This window comes from Cynara cardunculus (assembly GCF_001531365.2).
Source record: "Cynara cardunculus var. scolymus isolate 2C chromosome LG 13, CcrdV1, whole genome shotgun sequence".
Classification (NCBI taxonomy): Eukaryota; Viridiplantae; Streptophyta; class Magnoliopsida; order Asterales; family Asteraceae; genus Cynara; species Cynara cardunculus.
Window position 1 is genome coordinate 1,160,341 of NC_037540.1, and position 17,882 is coordinate 1,178,222.

General features: G+C 36.3%; 3 protein-coding genes across 4 annotated transcripts; 1 reads left to right on the plus strand and 2 right to left on the minus strand.

The window, feature by feature from the left end:
• Positions 1 to 1,173: 1,173 nt before the first annotated feature.
• Positions 1,174 to 3,166, minus strand: LOC112525745 (protein-tyrosine-phosphatase MKP1-like). The gene has a single exon (XM_025135993.1). It carries the CDS (start codon positions 2,875 to 2,877, stop codon positions 1,477 to 1,479), a length of 1,401 nt encoding a protein of 466 aa, XP_024991761.1. The 5' UTR covers positions 2,878 to 3,166; the 3' UTR covers positions 1,174 to 1,476.
• A 2,184-nt stretch (positions 3,167 to 5,350) lies between these two features.
• LOC112525474 (pentatricopeptide repeat-containing protein At1g13040, mitochondrial) lies at positions 5,351 to 9,884 on the plus strand. Of its 2 annotated transcripts, XM_025135613.1 has the most exons (4): positions 5,351 to 5,368; positions 5,481 to 7,135; positions 7,223 to 7,336; positions 9,407 to 9,884. In XM_025135613.1, the coding sequence occupies exons 2-3, from the start codon at positions 5,578 to 5,580 to the stop codon at positions 7,225 to 7,227; spliced, it is 1,563 nt and encodes a 520-aa protein (XP_024991381.1). In that variant the 5' UTR covers positions 5,351 to 5,368; positions 5,481 to 5,577; the 3' UTR covers positions 7,228 to 7,336; positions 9,407 to 9,884. The 2 variants fall into 2 exon arrangements, with proteins under 2 accessions (XP_024991381.1, XP_024991380.1); XM_025135612.1 differs by lacking the exon at positions 5,351 to 5,368 and having other exon boundaries at positions 5,371 to 7,135.
• Positions 9,885 to 10,546: 662 nt separating this feature from the next.
• LOC112525897 (myosin-13) lies at positions 10,547 to 16,931 on the minus strand. The gene is made up of 5 exons (XM_025136213.1): positions 15,558 to 16,931; positions 15,400 to 15,476; positions 14,912 to 15,023; positions 14,594 to 14,710; positions 10,547 to 11,150 (listed from the first exon to the last, which is right to left on the minus strand). The coding sequence occupies exons 1-5, from the start codon at positions 16,929 to 16,931 to the stop codon at positions 10,800 to 10,802; spliced, it is 2,031 nt and encodes a 676-aa protein (XP_024991981.1). The 3' UTR covers positions 10,547 to 10,799.
• Between the last annotated feature and the right edge of the window lie 951 nt (positions 16,932 to 17,882).

Genomic DNA, 17,882 nt, shown 5'->3' on the forward strand with positions numbered 1-17,882 from the left:
GATAAACTAGTTTTTGGGGCTGTTTTTGGTTTTCCATGAAGTCCTATATGGATAAAATTATCATTGTGGATTAATCTGTCTGTATAGACCGTGAAAGTTTTTGTTTGGGAGGGACAAGTTTGGTAAGCTTTCTGCATAAAACTCCCTCCTGGAAGCTTATTGAGTAAGCCACTACTAAACATTCATGTGTAGTTGACCGAATAAGTTGTGAATCTCATTAAGCCCATTAAGCTACTAACAAACATGCCCTTTCTTTGCTTACAACACAAACCCTCTATAACCGTAAGGCACGAGGGGTAGCTTAACTAGTAAGATCTTGGGGTTGTTCTACATAAGTTATGAGTGAAAGTCTTCTTAGACAACCGAAGGGTTTGTCTTGTTGTTAACTTCACAACCCCATAAGATTAGTCGAGGCATTAAAATGTTCTTGTTTGAAGTTGTTGATCTAAAACAATAATAAACATTTAGTTATTGATCGTAATTTTTAGAGCCCATTACTCGTAATTATTGAGGGATTTTATAGACATTTTGAGTACTACACATCATTCTTCCAAGCGGATACATAATCTTGTATCGATGCATTCCATAAAAAAATACGTTTCATAATCGTATGAGATATGTTCTCATAATTCGCTCATTTTGTTGACAAAATAGTCATTAATTTGTCATAACTATGAGATAATTAGGTATTTAAGTAATAGTCGGACATTTATATCGTATGCAAATATTATTTTGGAAAGGTGTCTTGGGCGATGTCCAGACTAATCCCAACAAATTGTAACTCTGATAAATTCAATGCCGACCACAATTGTTGTGCACGTCTGGAATCGAACTTAGGGCAGATGAGATATTCAACACATCCACCTTGGCTTTAACCACCAAGCCACAAGCCTTACGGTTTTATAACAATAAAAAACTAGATCGATCTTGTAGTTGGGACCATCGGCGAGATGGTCCCGTAACTGGTCTGGCCCGAACGATCCCAAATTAACCCTAAATCGGTTTGAGCATCATTCGGTTCCGGTCTATTTCTTTATAAATTGTTTTGAGATGATTGATTTATAGATAATGTATAGAAAAAAGGAATAAAAGTTTGTGTATATGTTACCCTCCCTAAATCCTTCATTGGATTTATTGGGTTCATTTGGGGTTTATAACTAATAAGCCTTGAAACAATAAAGTTACCAAAGAACATGATATGTTTATAAGCATAGAGATTCAGCAAATCACCTAACAAGAAAATCACCACCAATCAACAACCATTAACCACCTAATACTACCACCGGCGCCACCGTTGCTGCCATCACCAACACAAGAAACACCGCCCGACACTCGAACATCCAAATCATGTTGTTTATCGGCAAGCAAGCTCAGATTTGCTTCAGTTCTTTCGTGTTCGTGTCAAACCGTTTTGACCCATTTAGCGGGTTCTTCGAACATCGTCGTTCTAGGAGGAGCGAGATTAAAGGATATAAGTTAATCAACTTTCTTGAATCGTTTAACGAGAAAAGAGAACAAATCTGATGATGATTCCAACTCTTTATGGCTACGGTCCATTGTAACGAGCTCTTTCACGACACCGTTGATGGACCTTTTCCTCAATCTTTCCCACCCACTTTGTCTCGCCGGCAAACACATCTCGTGGTGGTTGCTCGTGATTGCCAATGGCGGAACCACCCCACCGTTGGTGGCTCTGTCGAAAATCTCAAAGTCTAGATCGTAATCAACGACTCTCCTTTCACCTAAACCACCTCGAACTTCCATCTCGTGTTCTTTTACACTCGAGATTGCCCACCAGAAGTCCGCCGGTTCTTCCCCTTCTATGATCCTCAAAACCGGACCAATCGCCTTTTCGTATCTAATAACCCGAGCCGCCGCTAAACTCGCACTTTCAAACATCAATGAAACACAACTCTTTCCGACCCACATGTAAACATTATTCGGCACATGAACAATAAACGCTCCACGCGAATCCAAAGCGTTCGCGTTAGGTTCTGTTAACAGTTTCGGCACGAGATGAAGGGGGGAATACGACGAATACGGAGCGATCCTGAACATTCTTAGAGCGGAATCTGGGCTTACCGGCACGGCATGGACTCGTTTCTGGCACTGCAAAAGCTGGCAAGCGAAACCCATGTTTGGATTCGTGACTCCTCGAGCCGCTTTCACTCGTCGAAAAGATTCTTCGAAACTCCAACCTTCACTCCACATTAGATATGCAATAACCAGAGAGGATGATCTTGATACCCCTTGGCAACAATGAACAAAAATCCTTCCTTTTTCCTCGCGGACGTCCTCAAAGTAGTCAAAAACATCATAAAGGATACTAGTGATGTCCTCATTTGGGCTATCTCGAATCCAAAGTGTTCTATACACAAAATCTTTCTTGAAATACTCGGGGCATACGAACCCGACACAATTCAACACATGGGTGATTCCGTTTCGGCAAAGAACCTCACGGTTCTTGGCAACGGAATCGCTCCCGAGGAATACGTGATCGATGATTCTCGAGCATTCTTTATCGAAATAAGCAAGCTTATCTTTCTTGAATTCGAATCGGGATCGATCAACATTTACGGGAAGAGGGGCGGGTTTGGATACGGATCGAGGGGTGGCAGCGATATTCGGCCAAATGCCGAGATCGTCGGAACCCGCCTTGGGCCACTCGTCCGCTTTTGGCCGGGAAACCGAAAGGGGTGGCAGACATGATCTTGCCTTAAGCCAAAGTGATTTGGGGATTTTTGGGTTCGGTTTTACAGGTGAAATGCCGGCGATAGCCCATGAAACTGACCGAGAATATGTTTTCCGATCATCACCTCCGGCTGCGACAGGTGGCGGTGGCGGCAGTGGGGTGGTATTATCTTCTTCCACTAACATCCCAAATTTTGAACCAAACTATCGGGAATTCGATCGAATAAACGAAATTGGTTCATCAATTCTTCTTAAATTACTTCAATTCCTCATTCAAAACCCTAGATTCAACAAAAATGGCATAGAAAAATGGATTCAAAGGGCGGAGCAGTTTGTACTTACTAGAAGGTTGGACTATGGAAGAACGAAGAACCCTAATAGAAAATCTACAGTAATTGAAATCGAAATGTACAAACGGAATCGAGAAAGGGTAAATTTGCAAAAAAAATTGATTACTTTTTGAAACAGATTTCAGGGAGGAAGCCAATTTTGACCATAAAATGGTCAAAGTCCGAAGCTCGTGATTCAAGTTTCCTTAGTTCCCGGCTTGCATCCATATGAATAGATTTTGTTAGAAAAAATTAAATATATATATTATTATTTTAAGTATATAATATTTATATATGACAAATGCAATAAATAAACTCACGAACCCTCATCATCTTTGGTGAGGTTTGAATCTCTGGTCTTCCAAGAGACTAAAGACTACGATACTGTTAGACCAATGATCAAAATTCAAAATTATTTGTGGGGAAATTGATCAAAATAGTCAATTTTTTTAACATTTTTTTTCCAGTCACTTTTTCAATTAAATTTTAATTTAACTAGAATTTATGTAAATATCTTATGTATTTACGTAAACTCAATTTTTAGATTAAAAATAAAAAAAAAACTAGATTTTTTGTGTAAATATTTATATTTAAAATTTTACGCAAGATCCAAAATTTTGCACAAGAATTTAAATTTTTGGGTAAAGAATCATGCATGAGGGTTTTTTCCCCTTTTTATGTAAATGCGTAAAACATCTATATAAAGACTGATTATTTTGGGTAAAAGTTCAAAAAAGTGACTAAAAAATGAAATAAGATTGATTACTTCAAGGCAGTTTTTTGTATTTGTGTTTTTCTTGTAATTTTCATGACAAAGGGGCATTATAAATGAAGTGACCAAAGGGTCTATATGAGTCATTGACCCTCTAGAAGATCAAAAGTTCAAACCTTACCAAAGATGAGGAGAGTATGTGAGTTTATTTGTATAAAATCAATATAAATACCTGCGTAAATTACGAAATTTTTCTTTGGTTTATATGAAAATTATAGATCAAGTTCCTCAAACCAACATGTTATTATTGTGGTTTCAATTTTGTTTTTGGATCGAGTATTTGTTTCTAACTCCGTCAACCTTACTTTCGTTAAACTGGGGACGTTTTGGTCTTTTACACATTAATTTCATTTTCTTAAAGGAGTTAGAGGTAGAGATCCAATCTATAATAAAACCGAAACCAATATTTCATTTTAAGGACTTAATCTACAATTTTCATATAATCATAGGGACGATATTTGTAATTTACTTTAAATATTTATAAAAATATATCCAAACAAACGATTAATTAAATGCTATGTGTTTACTGTTTTGAAACTGATTAACATGACAAATATATTCCGATATGATATGTAAAGTATGTTATACATATAAAACACAATTTTAATTACTGGATTCACATATCGAATTGTTGTTAACTATGATAAGGCGTGCTTATAATGTAAAATCAGTGTATGTTGGTAGAGCTGTTTATAACATGTTGTTCAAATATAATGACCTAAATCATACTGTATGAAAGTTTGAGACTCATGAAGAGTCATGTTTTTACAGATATATAAATATGATAAAAATTATATCCATAACTGTATAGATCAAATGGATATAATATATGATTATATGCAAATTGTTACGGTCTATGTATTGCCATAAAAATAAATAAATATTTTTTTAAATAATTTATACAATATTATAAAATATTTGACAAAAACTCTTAAAACTATTTTTATGTACGAAATACTGTTTATTGATACATATTGCTTAAAGTTTAAGATTATAAATAAATTGTGCGTAAGTACAACTTATTAAATTTCTATGTGTTGAATTTGTGTAACTAATTACAAATAAACATAATCAAATACATAATAAATATCTCATTTTAAATATATAATTAGAATAATAATTGAGTTCTAAGAGAATAGCTAATTAATATCTTTATAAAAAATCATATTGTTAAATCATAAATAAATTACTTCGTTATCAAATATAAATTAAATTATAATAAAAAAATTGAATTAAAAAAATTACACAAAAAATGAGAATTTTTAAATAGTTAATTTGATACTGATATTGATATATTTTTTTAAAGTTTTTATGATATTTTTAAAATTTTATTTTATTCAAAATAAAAATATTGTCTTTTTTTAAAAGCACATAACACCGTATTATATCGACAAAATCAGAGAATAAAATAAAAAAATAAAATTTATAACTTTTGTATGGGCGATGGATTACAAAGGCCCAAAAGTAAAGCCCATATATCTTAACCCATATGGATTTGAATATCTGGACTCGGGTTCGGAGTTCATCTATGTCTCCTCTCTCCATCTTGTTCACCGTCTGCTCTCCGGCCGACCAGGTATCTCGCATTTCTTTCTGTTCATCTCTATTGCGTCTGCGTGTTTGCATTTGTGGCTAGACGATCCAAATCGATTCTATAAATCACATTCCGATTCATTTCTTTTATACAGGTTACCAATTAGAGCATAATTCGTCTTCGAGTTTGTTTTTCATGCTCGGAGTTCTGTTAGTCTGATGATATGTATATCTTGAGATACCCAGTTGGATATGTATAGAGCTCTTGGTAGACATCGGCTCATATACCGTTCGCTTATATCAAGCTACGTTAAAACTGGTCTAATTGACAAAGCCCTCCAAGTGTTCGACGAAATGACTCAATCGGATTGTAGAGTTTTCAGCATTGACTACAACCGTATTATTGGTGTTTTGGTATGCCATTCTCGTTTTGAGTTGGTGGAATTGTATTACGATGCCATGATTCCAAAAGGGTATTCTTTAAATTCGTTTACATACTCGAGGTTTATATGTGGTTTATGTAAAGTTAAAGACTTGAGCTTGGTTGATAAACTTTTGAAAGACATGAATAATATAGGAGCTGTGCCTGACATGTGGGCGTACAATATGTATTTGAATGCTTTATGTTCGGGGGGTTTGGTGGACATGGCTTTAAGGGTGTTGGAAGATATGGCTGAAACGGGGAGAAAGCCTGATGTGGTGAGTTACACTACGGTTATTAGCGGTCTGATGAGGGCTGAACGATTTGATGAGGCTGTTCAAATGTGGCAGACGATGATTCAGAAAGGCTTAAGACCGGATGCTAATGCTTGTAGGGCACTTGTATTGGGTTTATGTGGTATTGGGAAGGTTGATTTGGCTTATGAATTGACAGTAGGTGTCATGAAACTTGACTTTAACACTTCGGTGTATAATGTTCTCATTCATGGCTTTTGTAGAGGTGGTCGCCTTGATAAAGCACAAGCTCTTATGAGCTTTATGAGGAAGAATGGGTGTGCACCTGATTTGGTTACCTACAATGTGTTGTTAAATTATTGTTGTGACGAGTTGATGTTGGAGGAGGCTGAAAAGCTGATACAGACAATGGAGCGGAGTGGGATGAAGCTTGATAGTTACAGTTATAACCAAATTATCAAAGGTTTTTGCAAAGCTAATCGTATTGAAAAGGCATACATGTTGATGGTGAGGAAGATGGAAGTCAAAGGTGTTGTTGATGTTGTATCTTATAACACAATCATTAGAGCACTCTGCAAGGGTTCTCACACTAGGAGGGCGTATGAGTTATACGAGGAGATGGGCCGTCAAGGAATTCCTCCTGATGTTGTTACATTTACCATTCTTATAAAAGCTTTTCTTAGAGAAGGTAGTTCCAATGTGGCAAAGAAGCTTCTTGACAAAATGACAGATATGGGTTTGTTACCCGATCGTGTATTATATACGACCATTGTTGATCATATGTGCAAGACAGGGAGAATATCGATGGCTCACACCATCTTTTGTGATATGATAGAGCACGGAATCACCACTGATGTTGTTTTTTACAATGCTCTCATTAGTGGGTTATGCAAGGCTTCAAGGGTAAGTGAAGCCATGCATCTTTTTGAGCAAATGAAAGTGGAAGGTTTGTATCCAGATGAAGTGACCTTCAAATTGATCATTGGAGGACTCATACAGGAAAAGAAGCTCTCATTGGCTTGTATGGTGTGGGATCAGATGATGGATAAGGGTTTTACTCTTGATAGAGATATTTCAGAGACTCTTATTAATGCCATCCATTCAAAAGATGCATCTGGCATAAGTACAGGAAAAGGTTTGTAATTTTGTGATGTCTCTATCAATTCATATACCAATTCTATCTTAAAAAAAATTCCACTCAACTATTCACATGAAATTTCAGGTTGAAATATACGATTTAAACTTTGGCACGAGAAGAGAACCGTCTGAATACATGCCACTCTAAAGTCAGCCTTGTTGCTACCTTATCTTTGCAATGAACTGCAGGCTGAGCAAGGTAATCAAGTTTTAACTTCTAGTAACGACTCACAGTCTGCAAATTATGTGTGGTCTTGGCCTTCAAGATGAAAAGAACACATTAGAGATTCACTTGTTCATGATCATAAACCAGTCAAATTAATTATAGATTGTTTAGTGTAAGTTAGAAAGATGATCTAGCTGCAATATCCGACTATGCACATGAAGTACTGCTGAAATATATGTTTTGTACATATGGATCTTTGGTCTCATGTAAGGAAGGTTTTCAATATCCTTGTTAGGCTGTGTTTGGTACATTGGACTGGACACAAGACAAAACTTACTATTCCATGTCCGGGGTGAAACAGGACAGGACAAAGACTCATTGTTCCATGTTCGCAACATAGGGCAGGAACAGAGACAGGGACTGGATGGGAACAAAAAAGGCTTTTTTGTTCCACCAAAATAGGTGGAACAAGATGGGGGCAAGGATGGGACCAAACTAAAAAATCACCATTCACCAATCTATCATCATTGGATATAAACCTAATATGGTATTTGGTTTGATGGTTACCATCTCCCATCTCCTTCGCCATCACCATCAGCGGCCACTGCTGACCACCTCCATAATCACCATCATCGGCCACCTCTACCTCCTCCCCACCTCTTCCACAACCACCACCACTGTCAGCTGCTACTGCTGTCCTCCATTTCCACTGCTCACCACCGCCCTGTCCAGTCCAATCTTGTTCTTTTGTCCTGGCCAGTCTAGTTTAGTCTTGTCTGAATACCAAATGCTACCTTAGGGATTTAGATATCTGTTCCTTTTCTTGTATTTTAAGCATTGGCCAGGGATGAAAATAACATTGTGGTCAATTGACATTGTGAGCTACCGAAAAGGTCCCACATTTATTAAAACAATAATTAATTCTTGGAATATTTTTCTTTTGCTTTAAGCCTGGTCATTAATCTCAATATCAAAAGATGGCATCTTGGTTCACAGAAAGATTGCAGCTTATACCCTTATTAAGTGCTTATTGAAGTTCCCAGAAGTGGTTTCTTAGTGCTGCATTTATAGGACCAGCCTGTTAGGATAAATACACAAGCCTGGTCTGCAAATGGTAACTGAAAATCCAATCATTAAACAGTTCTGAATTGAATAATAGGTAAATTATTTGGTTTCAATAAAATCAATTAAAATTTGCTTTCTGACAGATAATATTTTGATGTGAATTCGAATATACCTATATTCAATCTGATTAAATATCTGATCAATTGTTATTCCGAATTTGAGTGAGTATCTGGTTTTGTAGTTTAATCTCAATATGTTGGGCTAAAATATCTTATACACATACTTGAATAGTTAGATACATACATGTCTTATGTCGAATACGCATTCATCTATGTATGTGTGTGTGCACTTGCACTTGCACATGCATGTGTTGATATATGTAATATATAGGCCAAAGTGCAACAAAGTTTGTTTTAATTCCTATTTAGTGTAACGATTAAATTTTTTTCTTCTCAATTAAGTGTAACAAGCGTTCAATTCTTCCTATTACATACCCATTTTGACCAGTGGATCTTGTAACTATTGATGACGTAGACGCCAAATTGTCAAGTTATATTGTAAATTTATTACATGGAAAAATGTCGCATCAAAATCAACCAATGTCGTGTAAGCTTAAAACCCATTTATTACATTGAAAGTTTTCTTTACAATCCAAATCATGCCTAATTTTTCTCACATTCAAAGTGTTTGACCAAATCTGGATCATCCACTTTCTACTAAACATTTCTTGTGAACTTGACCTTTTTGGGACCTTTTTCATATATGTATATAATAATATTAACCCAAGAAGTTAGAAAATGGATTTTGTAGTGGTAGTTTTGTCTTTTTAAGAATATGGGTAGGAAAATTGAATTCATTCCCGTCTATGTTGGAATGATGAAATCCATGGTTGGTGGAATGTTTGGAATTCAATTCCATTCCATGGGTAAACCAAATTTGCACCTTACTCTTACTCCGTGCGGATGTATTGGGTTTGTTTGGTTTAGTTTGGCTTATGAAACCGCATTTTAAGTTGTAACTATTTTCAATTTGTATCAGGTCGGGTTTACGCATGGCTTTTCTAAAGATCGTCCGGTCCAGAAGAGTATCATTCAGGTCCACAACCAATATCGTTATCCTTCCCTCCTGGAGCGGCATCACCGCTGCCACCACCACCACCACCAACAAAACGAGTGCCGATCAGCATTACTTTGAGATATCATCAAAAAAGAACTGCCACCAAGACATCATCATCAGGATCAGAAAACCCTAATCGAGTAGAAGAGAAATCGGCACTCTCCGTCGTCCTCTCTCATTATTGTTCCATGGTCCCGGTTTTGAGACGAAGAGGTTATACGTTGTACCTAGAAGAATTTATGGGCTTGAATTCGTTTAACTCGTTTATTGGCTCGAGCTTGATAATTTTTATATATTGATTGTATGATTTATGAACATTTTAACATGTTTGGCTTGAAAAAATGTATCGAGCTTTCGGGCCAAATCGAACATTGTTGTTATGAAGCTCAATTAACTTAGTTAAAGAAACTTTATTTTGTGTTTAAGATCGACTCGAGTACAATAATTATTAAGTTCGAATCATTGGGGATTTTTTGCAACACCACAAAGCAAAAAAGCCGAGCCAATAACTTCAAATTTAATTTAAAACCATGGTGGAAGTTATTGGTAACTCATAACTTAAAGTTTATAAGAAGCTTACATGTCTCATTCTTTTATGTGTATAAATTTTAATTTTTTATGTAATGTTTTTATATAATATGTATATAAATGCCAATTTTACGTTTCAACGACATATAAAGGTAAAATATTTTTAATTGTTACATTTGTATAAGGATAACATAAAAAACGTACTTCAAGCACAAATATATCAATTATAATACTTAATAAATGTAACTGATGGAGGGTTACCCCTTTATAAATTCGGGGATTCCCCGTTAAACCAACATCGGGTATCGGTTCCACATCGGATGCGGGTTTTTTGCCATCCCTACAATAAGTTCATAACCAAATCCAATTGCAAGTCGTTAGCAAAGTGTATATAATCCACACCACAATAAATCGATATGCAAATCCAAAGCAATCGATATCCGGTTAAGGCCCAGCCTGCTAAAAATGACCGTCTTTTTAGGACCGGTTAAGGCCCGATCCTTGTGACGTCGATACCTTCGGTACAAGAAAAACGAACACCAAAAATCACACACTTCATTCGAGATTTGCGGTTCCCAATTTCGAGCCTCAAACAGACCGATCACAGAAACTGTCTAAAACCTGATACAATTCACACGTCAACTTTTCATATCTGCTGTACAATAAATCAACAACACGGAACAACCGTTTATAAGAAAGACTCAGAAAAAGAATGTGCTAAAGTTCTACCATTTTTTAAGTGTATGGGAAAAAAAGAAAGAAAACAAACTGGAAAACACGAACGCTATCAGAGAAGAGGTTCAGAAAGCTCCATTTCATTTGAAGTACGTTGAACGGTGTCGGGTTGGTGGGGTCCAACAGCGTCCAAACCGAGCCACTGCCACGGCCAACACATGTATCTAGATCTCTTTCCATTGCTTGAGCTTTTCCGTGTATCGAGTTCTTCAAGTTGACGAGTCAACTCTTCCAGGCGTTCCCTCAAACGAGTAGCCCTCGTGTCTGCCAATTTCAGTGATGTCTCTGCCGCGTCTCTAGCAGCCATGGCGGCGGATGCTGTTTCCTCTTTGAATTTTAGCTTTTTTTCTGACTCTATCACAACCTGCTTTGCTTCTTCCAGTTCTTGGCGTATGGTCGATAACTGCAGCCATGGTAGCAGACCATTTAGATCATCATAGGAACAGTGGGTTGATGCTACATATACTTTTACTAGTTATAATGCAGAAGAAGTCGTTGTTCTAGTCTCTAGCAGGTGCAAAAAATTTGTCCAAGTTCGATGATATGGGATGCAAAAAGCAGTCTTTGGCCAATCATCAGGATTAACAGCTTTGTATTACCCACCGGGGGGGAGAGGGGGGGAGAGGGGGGGGGGCTTAACCCTTTGGGGTTGAGGTCAGGTCTGCATACATCCTACTCCTCCCATACTAGGGGAGGGGAGGACCTATAAAGGCCCCAGTGGGGTCCAGTGCACCTGCTCAACCAATTTTCACTAGTAGAAATTTTTCAGGTATGAAAAATGCACACGCTAAAGTGTCTCGGGATATTAGAAAATACAAGGGGGTTCAACCAAAAAACAGAAAAAGTCCTCAAAATCAACCAAGAAATTTTTTTAAAAAAATCCTCGAAAAAGTGAAATTCGGCTAAAAACACATCGAGTGACTTTGCGGGCCTTTGATCCACCTTGTCAGCAAAAATCTTGGATCCATCACAGTTCGAAACTCTATTTTCGAGTGGGATATATTGGGTTTGTTTAGTTTGGTTAGGAATGGTGGCTCTTGAATTTAATTCATAATGAATTAATAAATTAAGTGTCGATCATAAGAATTGAACCCTCCAAATCACTAGAATCAATCGTTTTCCTCAAGGCCAAGGTGTCCAAGAATTGTCTAGTTTAATAAGATAATAGTTTAATGTACCAAAAAAAGGAAAATCTAGGTGCAAAGCGACTTCTAGTAATTCGAACACACGACCTTCCAGTCACAAAAGATTAACCTTATGAGTTGCAATTGACTCGCTCTAACTAGTGTTAAATTTAATAAAAAAAAATTATTTGACATCCAAACTAAATAGTAAACCAATTAATACTTTGAATTAATATATACCACTTTCATTTAAATCCGAATAATTATACACAAGTAACAATGCATTCATATTCTACTGTGATATTTGCCTATTTGGAATTAGAATCACTTTAATACACACATACATAGATATTAGATAGAAACCAAGCAAACCCAGTAACTCCCACCCGGAGGTGCTGGGTTCTAGGGGGTGGGATGTACGCAAAACTCACGTCTAACCCAAGGGTAAAAGCAGCTGGTTCCATGAAGACTGAAGACCCATTGTACAAAAAAAGATAAAATTTGCGGAAATAGAATATAGAAAAACTTCAAAAATAAGAAATGTTTGCTAGAAATTGAAAACGAGTTAGAAATAACATTCTAACAAACAAACAAAACATGCAAGAAAACATAGCCAAGGTAGGAAGAACTACCCACCCTAGGTCTAACTTCCGACCCACTAACCCTACCCCCATCCTCCACATCTCCACTAGTTACAGATTCTCACGCGTAGTCTGCTACCCTAATCTATGTATATCTATACTTAGATATTAGATAATATGTTTATATTTTTATGTATGTTTGTGTGTTTTAAAATGATTCTAATTCCAAATATAGTAGTAGAATAAATATAAGCGTGTAGATATATTATAGATATTACTCCCACTATCTCAAAACACATACAACGTTTGACATGGCACATAATCCATCAAGAGAGGTTTGATTTTGATAAATATATATTAAATGCTCCTCGAACTCACAAATAACGGAATCCTATAGACCAAACTTGTTGTCCTACTATTCTGTGACAACAAGGTAAATAAGTAAATTCATATTAAAACCTTGCTCAAAAAGGAAATGGGCATATTCCTGGACTGAAGGAGTATGTAGTATGCATGAATATAAGCATGCATATCTACTATGTACTAGTACCATTAATTTAATCGACTATTACACCTGGACCTTGGTACTAATCATAGTTATATATAATTTACAGAACAACCCGAAAACTATAAACTATGCTACTATTACACAATACTATGTAGTGTGTCAAATTCCCAGTTGTTTCAAGTTCAAACAATTTAAAGGATCCAGATTCAGTCTGCTTTCTAAACTTGTGTATCAGATTTGATTTGCTTAAACAAACTTGGATAATATTTCCATCCAAACCCAAGGAATCAGTCGATGGTGATTTCCATACTTGTGGAATCCAGATTCCGCTGTTGGTGTAATCAATCAAATTCAAGATTTGATATACCATATTCGACTCCACAACTTGCTTCTTTGGCATTTGTTTTGTGCATGTTTCCTCGTCATCCCCTAGCTTCCATTCCTTCTCCCACCCTTTCCCCAATGCCATATGAATATAAACCAATTTATAACTTGTCTAAGCTAGAACGAGTATGCATTAGACAAATAGGACATGAGTAAATTAAATTGGGTTTCATCTCTACGCTTCTATGAAAAAGTATCTCATTATTGGTATATGGTTTATATATGAGAAAAATTAACTCGGGTTCCATCTGCGGAACAAGCTTAGGTAATAGATTACTTTCAATCTTGTCCCTCTTAGTTTTATTTATGTTCAAGCAACCCAGGAAACATGCTAGTCATTTATGTTCTCACATTTTTTGGGAACATAGGTATCCATGTTGTAATTACAAAATGTAATCAAAGGGGCAATCCCACAATTTGAAACCAATGATTCTATTTGATTCATGAAACAAATGACGAAACCCATTAGCAAATTGGAATCCTATCTGAACAGCCATCATATCAATGAAATAATGAATCACAATCAGTCAATCACGTGGCCAAATCAAGTAGTTTCGTAAGATTTTATATGCTTTACCTAGGATTTCTTACCTTATACCAATTGCTTTCTGGGCTAGTGCATCAAGTTTATCGATCTAAAGCTTATTTATAGTCAAATGAACAATATTGATTCTAGTATCTGGTGTTCTCATGATCGACTCACATGTTTGTACATCATTAGGATGCTTACTTTTTGTATTATACGTTTATATAATTTTAAGTGAATCCATGATATCAACTTGATTCAGTATTCACGAAATACATATGGTGATTTTCAAATTCGATTCATGCATTAATAACTACGCTTGTAAACTAGTCCTACAATTACTTGCACAACAGCTATTAATATCAACATAGAAATTCAGACAAATTTAGCATGCAAATCGAATATCAGAGAATAGGCATGAGATTTTTTTATACTCACGTTTTGTATACAACAAACAAATAGTTCTCCGAAATCATAAAATATTGTCATTAACTGAAGAATGCAACTATTTTACTGATTTTCGGCATAGAGCAAAGTTTCTGAGTGGCATACAAGCTAGTTTCTGAATGCGTATGACTCAATTAGGCCCTTTATTGACAGAATTAATGCGTACATTTACAGTCGACCAGGAATAACTTATACTATTGGGTGCATATTCCACTGCTTATATCTCAAGAAGAAAACAATGAACACATAAGGAACCAGAAATAAATGTGAGCATACCTGTGCTATATACTCCTGCTCCACAGCTTTGCCTGCTGCAGCTTCTTGCTGTGCCGCCACTTTCCATCTTGTGATCTCCTCTTCGGCTGCAGCAATGTCCATCATAAGCCCTTCAACCTAGACCACAGGCAAGTAAAAACAATATATCAAAACGAACGTTCTTGATAAGTAGTGTACTGCTATAGATTTTGGCTCTTGTATATGAACAATACTAATGAAAGCTGAATGAAAGAGAAACTATAGCATCAACTTTCGAACCATAACTTCTTGGTTTAATTTGTTTTCTTCATAAGTACAATATTAGCAACAGTAACTTACATTTTCATTAGCCACTCTCTCCTTTTCTTCAAGTTCCTCTACCTGTTGTTTCCTTTGCAAAAGCTCCCTAGCTTGAGCCTCAGCATGTTCCTTAAGTAAACTTGACTCTGCCCTTGATTACGAGTAGAATCCAAACACACCACAGTTAGCAAATACCTGAAGCTATTTCTCATGGATATATACAAATACAAAAAAAAAGGAGAATTTAAGATCATTTAAAGGTACCGTCATAGTCAAGCCATACAAAATTGATGTATACATATACAAGGAACAGCCAGAATACTAGTTGGGTTGGTTTAAATTAAATCATTTGAGTTATTTCCATTACCAAGTCAACACCCAAAAGAACAGTGATATATGTTAGATAAAGGTTAATATTTACTTGCCAAGCATCATCTAGTCTACATCCAGCATTACGAAGAATCATTACCAACAAAAAGCTACAATGAGATAGGCAATCATGATGGTGCGCATTAAACGGAAAATACCTTAGTTCATCTACAGTATGCTGCAGTTCAATAATCTCGAGCTGAGACTGTTTTATAATGTTCTCAAGAGCACCAGCCTGCACATGCGGATAAGCATCTCAGCCAAAAAGATACTTTGAGGAAGTTTACCTACGTATAGTTAATGCTAAGAGACCTACCAAAGTATATATTTCATCATCCTCTGATTCTACATTAGCAGCCTTATCACTTGAAGATGTAACTTTTCCTTCCACAGTGTGATTACTAAACCTATAATTTATCCCAGATTCTCTTAATCCATTTTCTGCCACTTTAAACAACTCATTGGTTTTTGAAGACAGATCGGCTGACATTCTTCTTGACAAAGCACTCCTCAGTAAAGACCCAATATGCTCTTTCTCCCTTACTAACTGAGTAACTGTTTCATTTAGACTTTTCACTTCTCGACTTTTCTCAGCTACCAAATCTTTTGTTTTTTCCAAAACCATGGAGCTTAATTCACTGATCATCTCCAATCCAGCTAAAGAAGCTCGTATATTCTCCTCTGCATCTGTTTCTTGTGGGACAAACAAGGAATCTGATAAACCCGATTGCTCTTTCTTATTACCATCAATTATCTTAATGACACCGCAAATCTGGTCATGTATCTTTGAAACACGACTCAATTGATTAACCAGTAATGGTCTTTGGGAATCCATCCGTGATTCCAAAATCCTCAACTTATTACCATACTCACTCACTAAATCTTGCTTCTCATCCAACTCCCTTTCCAATTGTGCTATCATCCCATCTTTCTCATCCATTGATTTCTCTAAACCTTCAACAGCAGAATTTCTCTTGGACACCTCCTCTCTTAACCCACTGATTGTGGCCTCAAGCTCTGATACTTCAATCGCAATTTCATAATTCCTCTGCTCCATTTGCTCCCTTGCCTCATTCCTAGACTTGGCTGTCGTTTCAATCAGTCTAACAAGCTCCTCAACAATCTCATTAGTTCTCTTGATCACTCCATAGGCAACAGCAGGCAAACCAGTATACTTTTGGGATCTTGGCAATCCTCCAGCCGAGAAGTTCTTGAAGTTATTCACTTTGGCAGAAATTTTATCAATTCCGGTCACCAACATCTGTGCAGCAGTTTCAATCTCCGACCTAGAAGAATCCTTGGCCTTCACTGATTCCTCTAATTGCTTAACGAACCCATCTTTCTGCTTCAACAGCTCATCTTTTTCCTTAACAATTTCAGCCAACTCCGCCGATAACTTCTCATTCGATCTCAAAAACTCATCTCTCTGGCGCGAACTCTCGTCTCGCTTCTTGATCGCTTCGTGTGCCAGAACTTTCAATCTGTTAAACGACACTTGCAATTCAGATTTTGATTTCTCCACTACCTCACGAGCTTGCCGTTCACGATCAAGCTCCGCCACCAGCTCTCGAAATCTCTCAATCGGCACATCCTCCGTTGACGATGGAGTTCCGATTACAATCGGAACCGGAGGGTTATCTTCTTCTTCCACATCGCTCAACATGGCATCGTTATCGTCTCCATCCGCCATAATTGGCGAAATTAAGAACAACCAAACCAAAAATCAACTCAAATAACCGATCAATCACACAAACTTCAATCAATCAAATGATCAACACGATTCTAATCAAACCACGAGCAAATGTATCTGAAAAACCGTATGAATCCGATTGTAAAAGTGTACCTGATAACTACGAATGTTAGGGTTTAAGTAAGATATTAGAAATCAAGGATTTGCGATACCCTCGGAAAGTCCGAACTCCAAGAAAAATCACAGAGAATGAAGAACAAGATTTTGTAGTTCCCACCAACCTTTGGCAGCATCTTTTCCTTTTGGGCCTTTCGTTGTTAACGGAGCACCGTTTCATACAATATTTTCCAATTATTGATGTTAATATTTTTTTTATTTAATTAAAATAAAAATTATACAAATCAGGTTGGATTTACGTGAGATCAACATGTATTTTTACACTTGAAATTTTACAATATAATATTGTGAAGGTTAAAAAAAGGGTCGAACTTTCACAGCAAAAACACTGTGAATGTTACTTTCACAGTATTTTGTTGTGAAGTTTCAAGTGAAAAAATATGATCCCAAGTTTTATACAACTATTATACTTATAGAAAAATGATATAAATACATGATTGAACGTGGGCCATAGATGGGTTAGTGTTGGTCAGGTTAAAGACATTTAAACAACTTAACCTAATGTTTGCGGTTTGAAAAACTACAACCTAAACCGTACGAGTTGGATTGATTGAGTTGAAACTTTGATACATCATTTTATAATGTAATTAAGCATTTGTATAAATAAAGTAAATCAAAATAGGAACATATAAAAAAGACTAATAAACTCAAAAAAAAATGAAGGTTCATACAAATAAGAAAGCAAATTACGGTTGAAATTGTAATATAAATTTGAATTTAGCTAATTACAGGTTGGTCTAAAATCTAATGTACATGTATTAATCAAGAACTTAA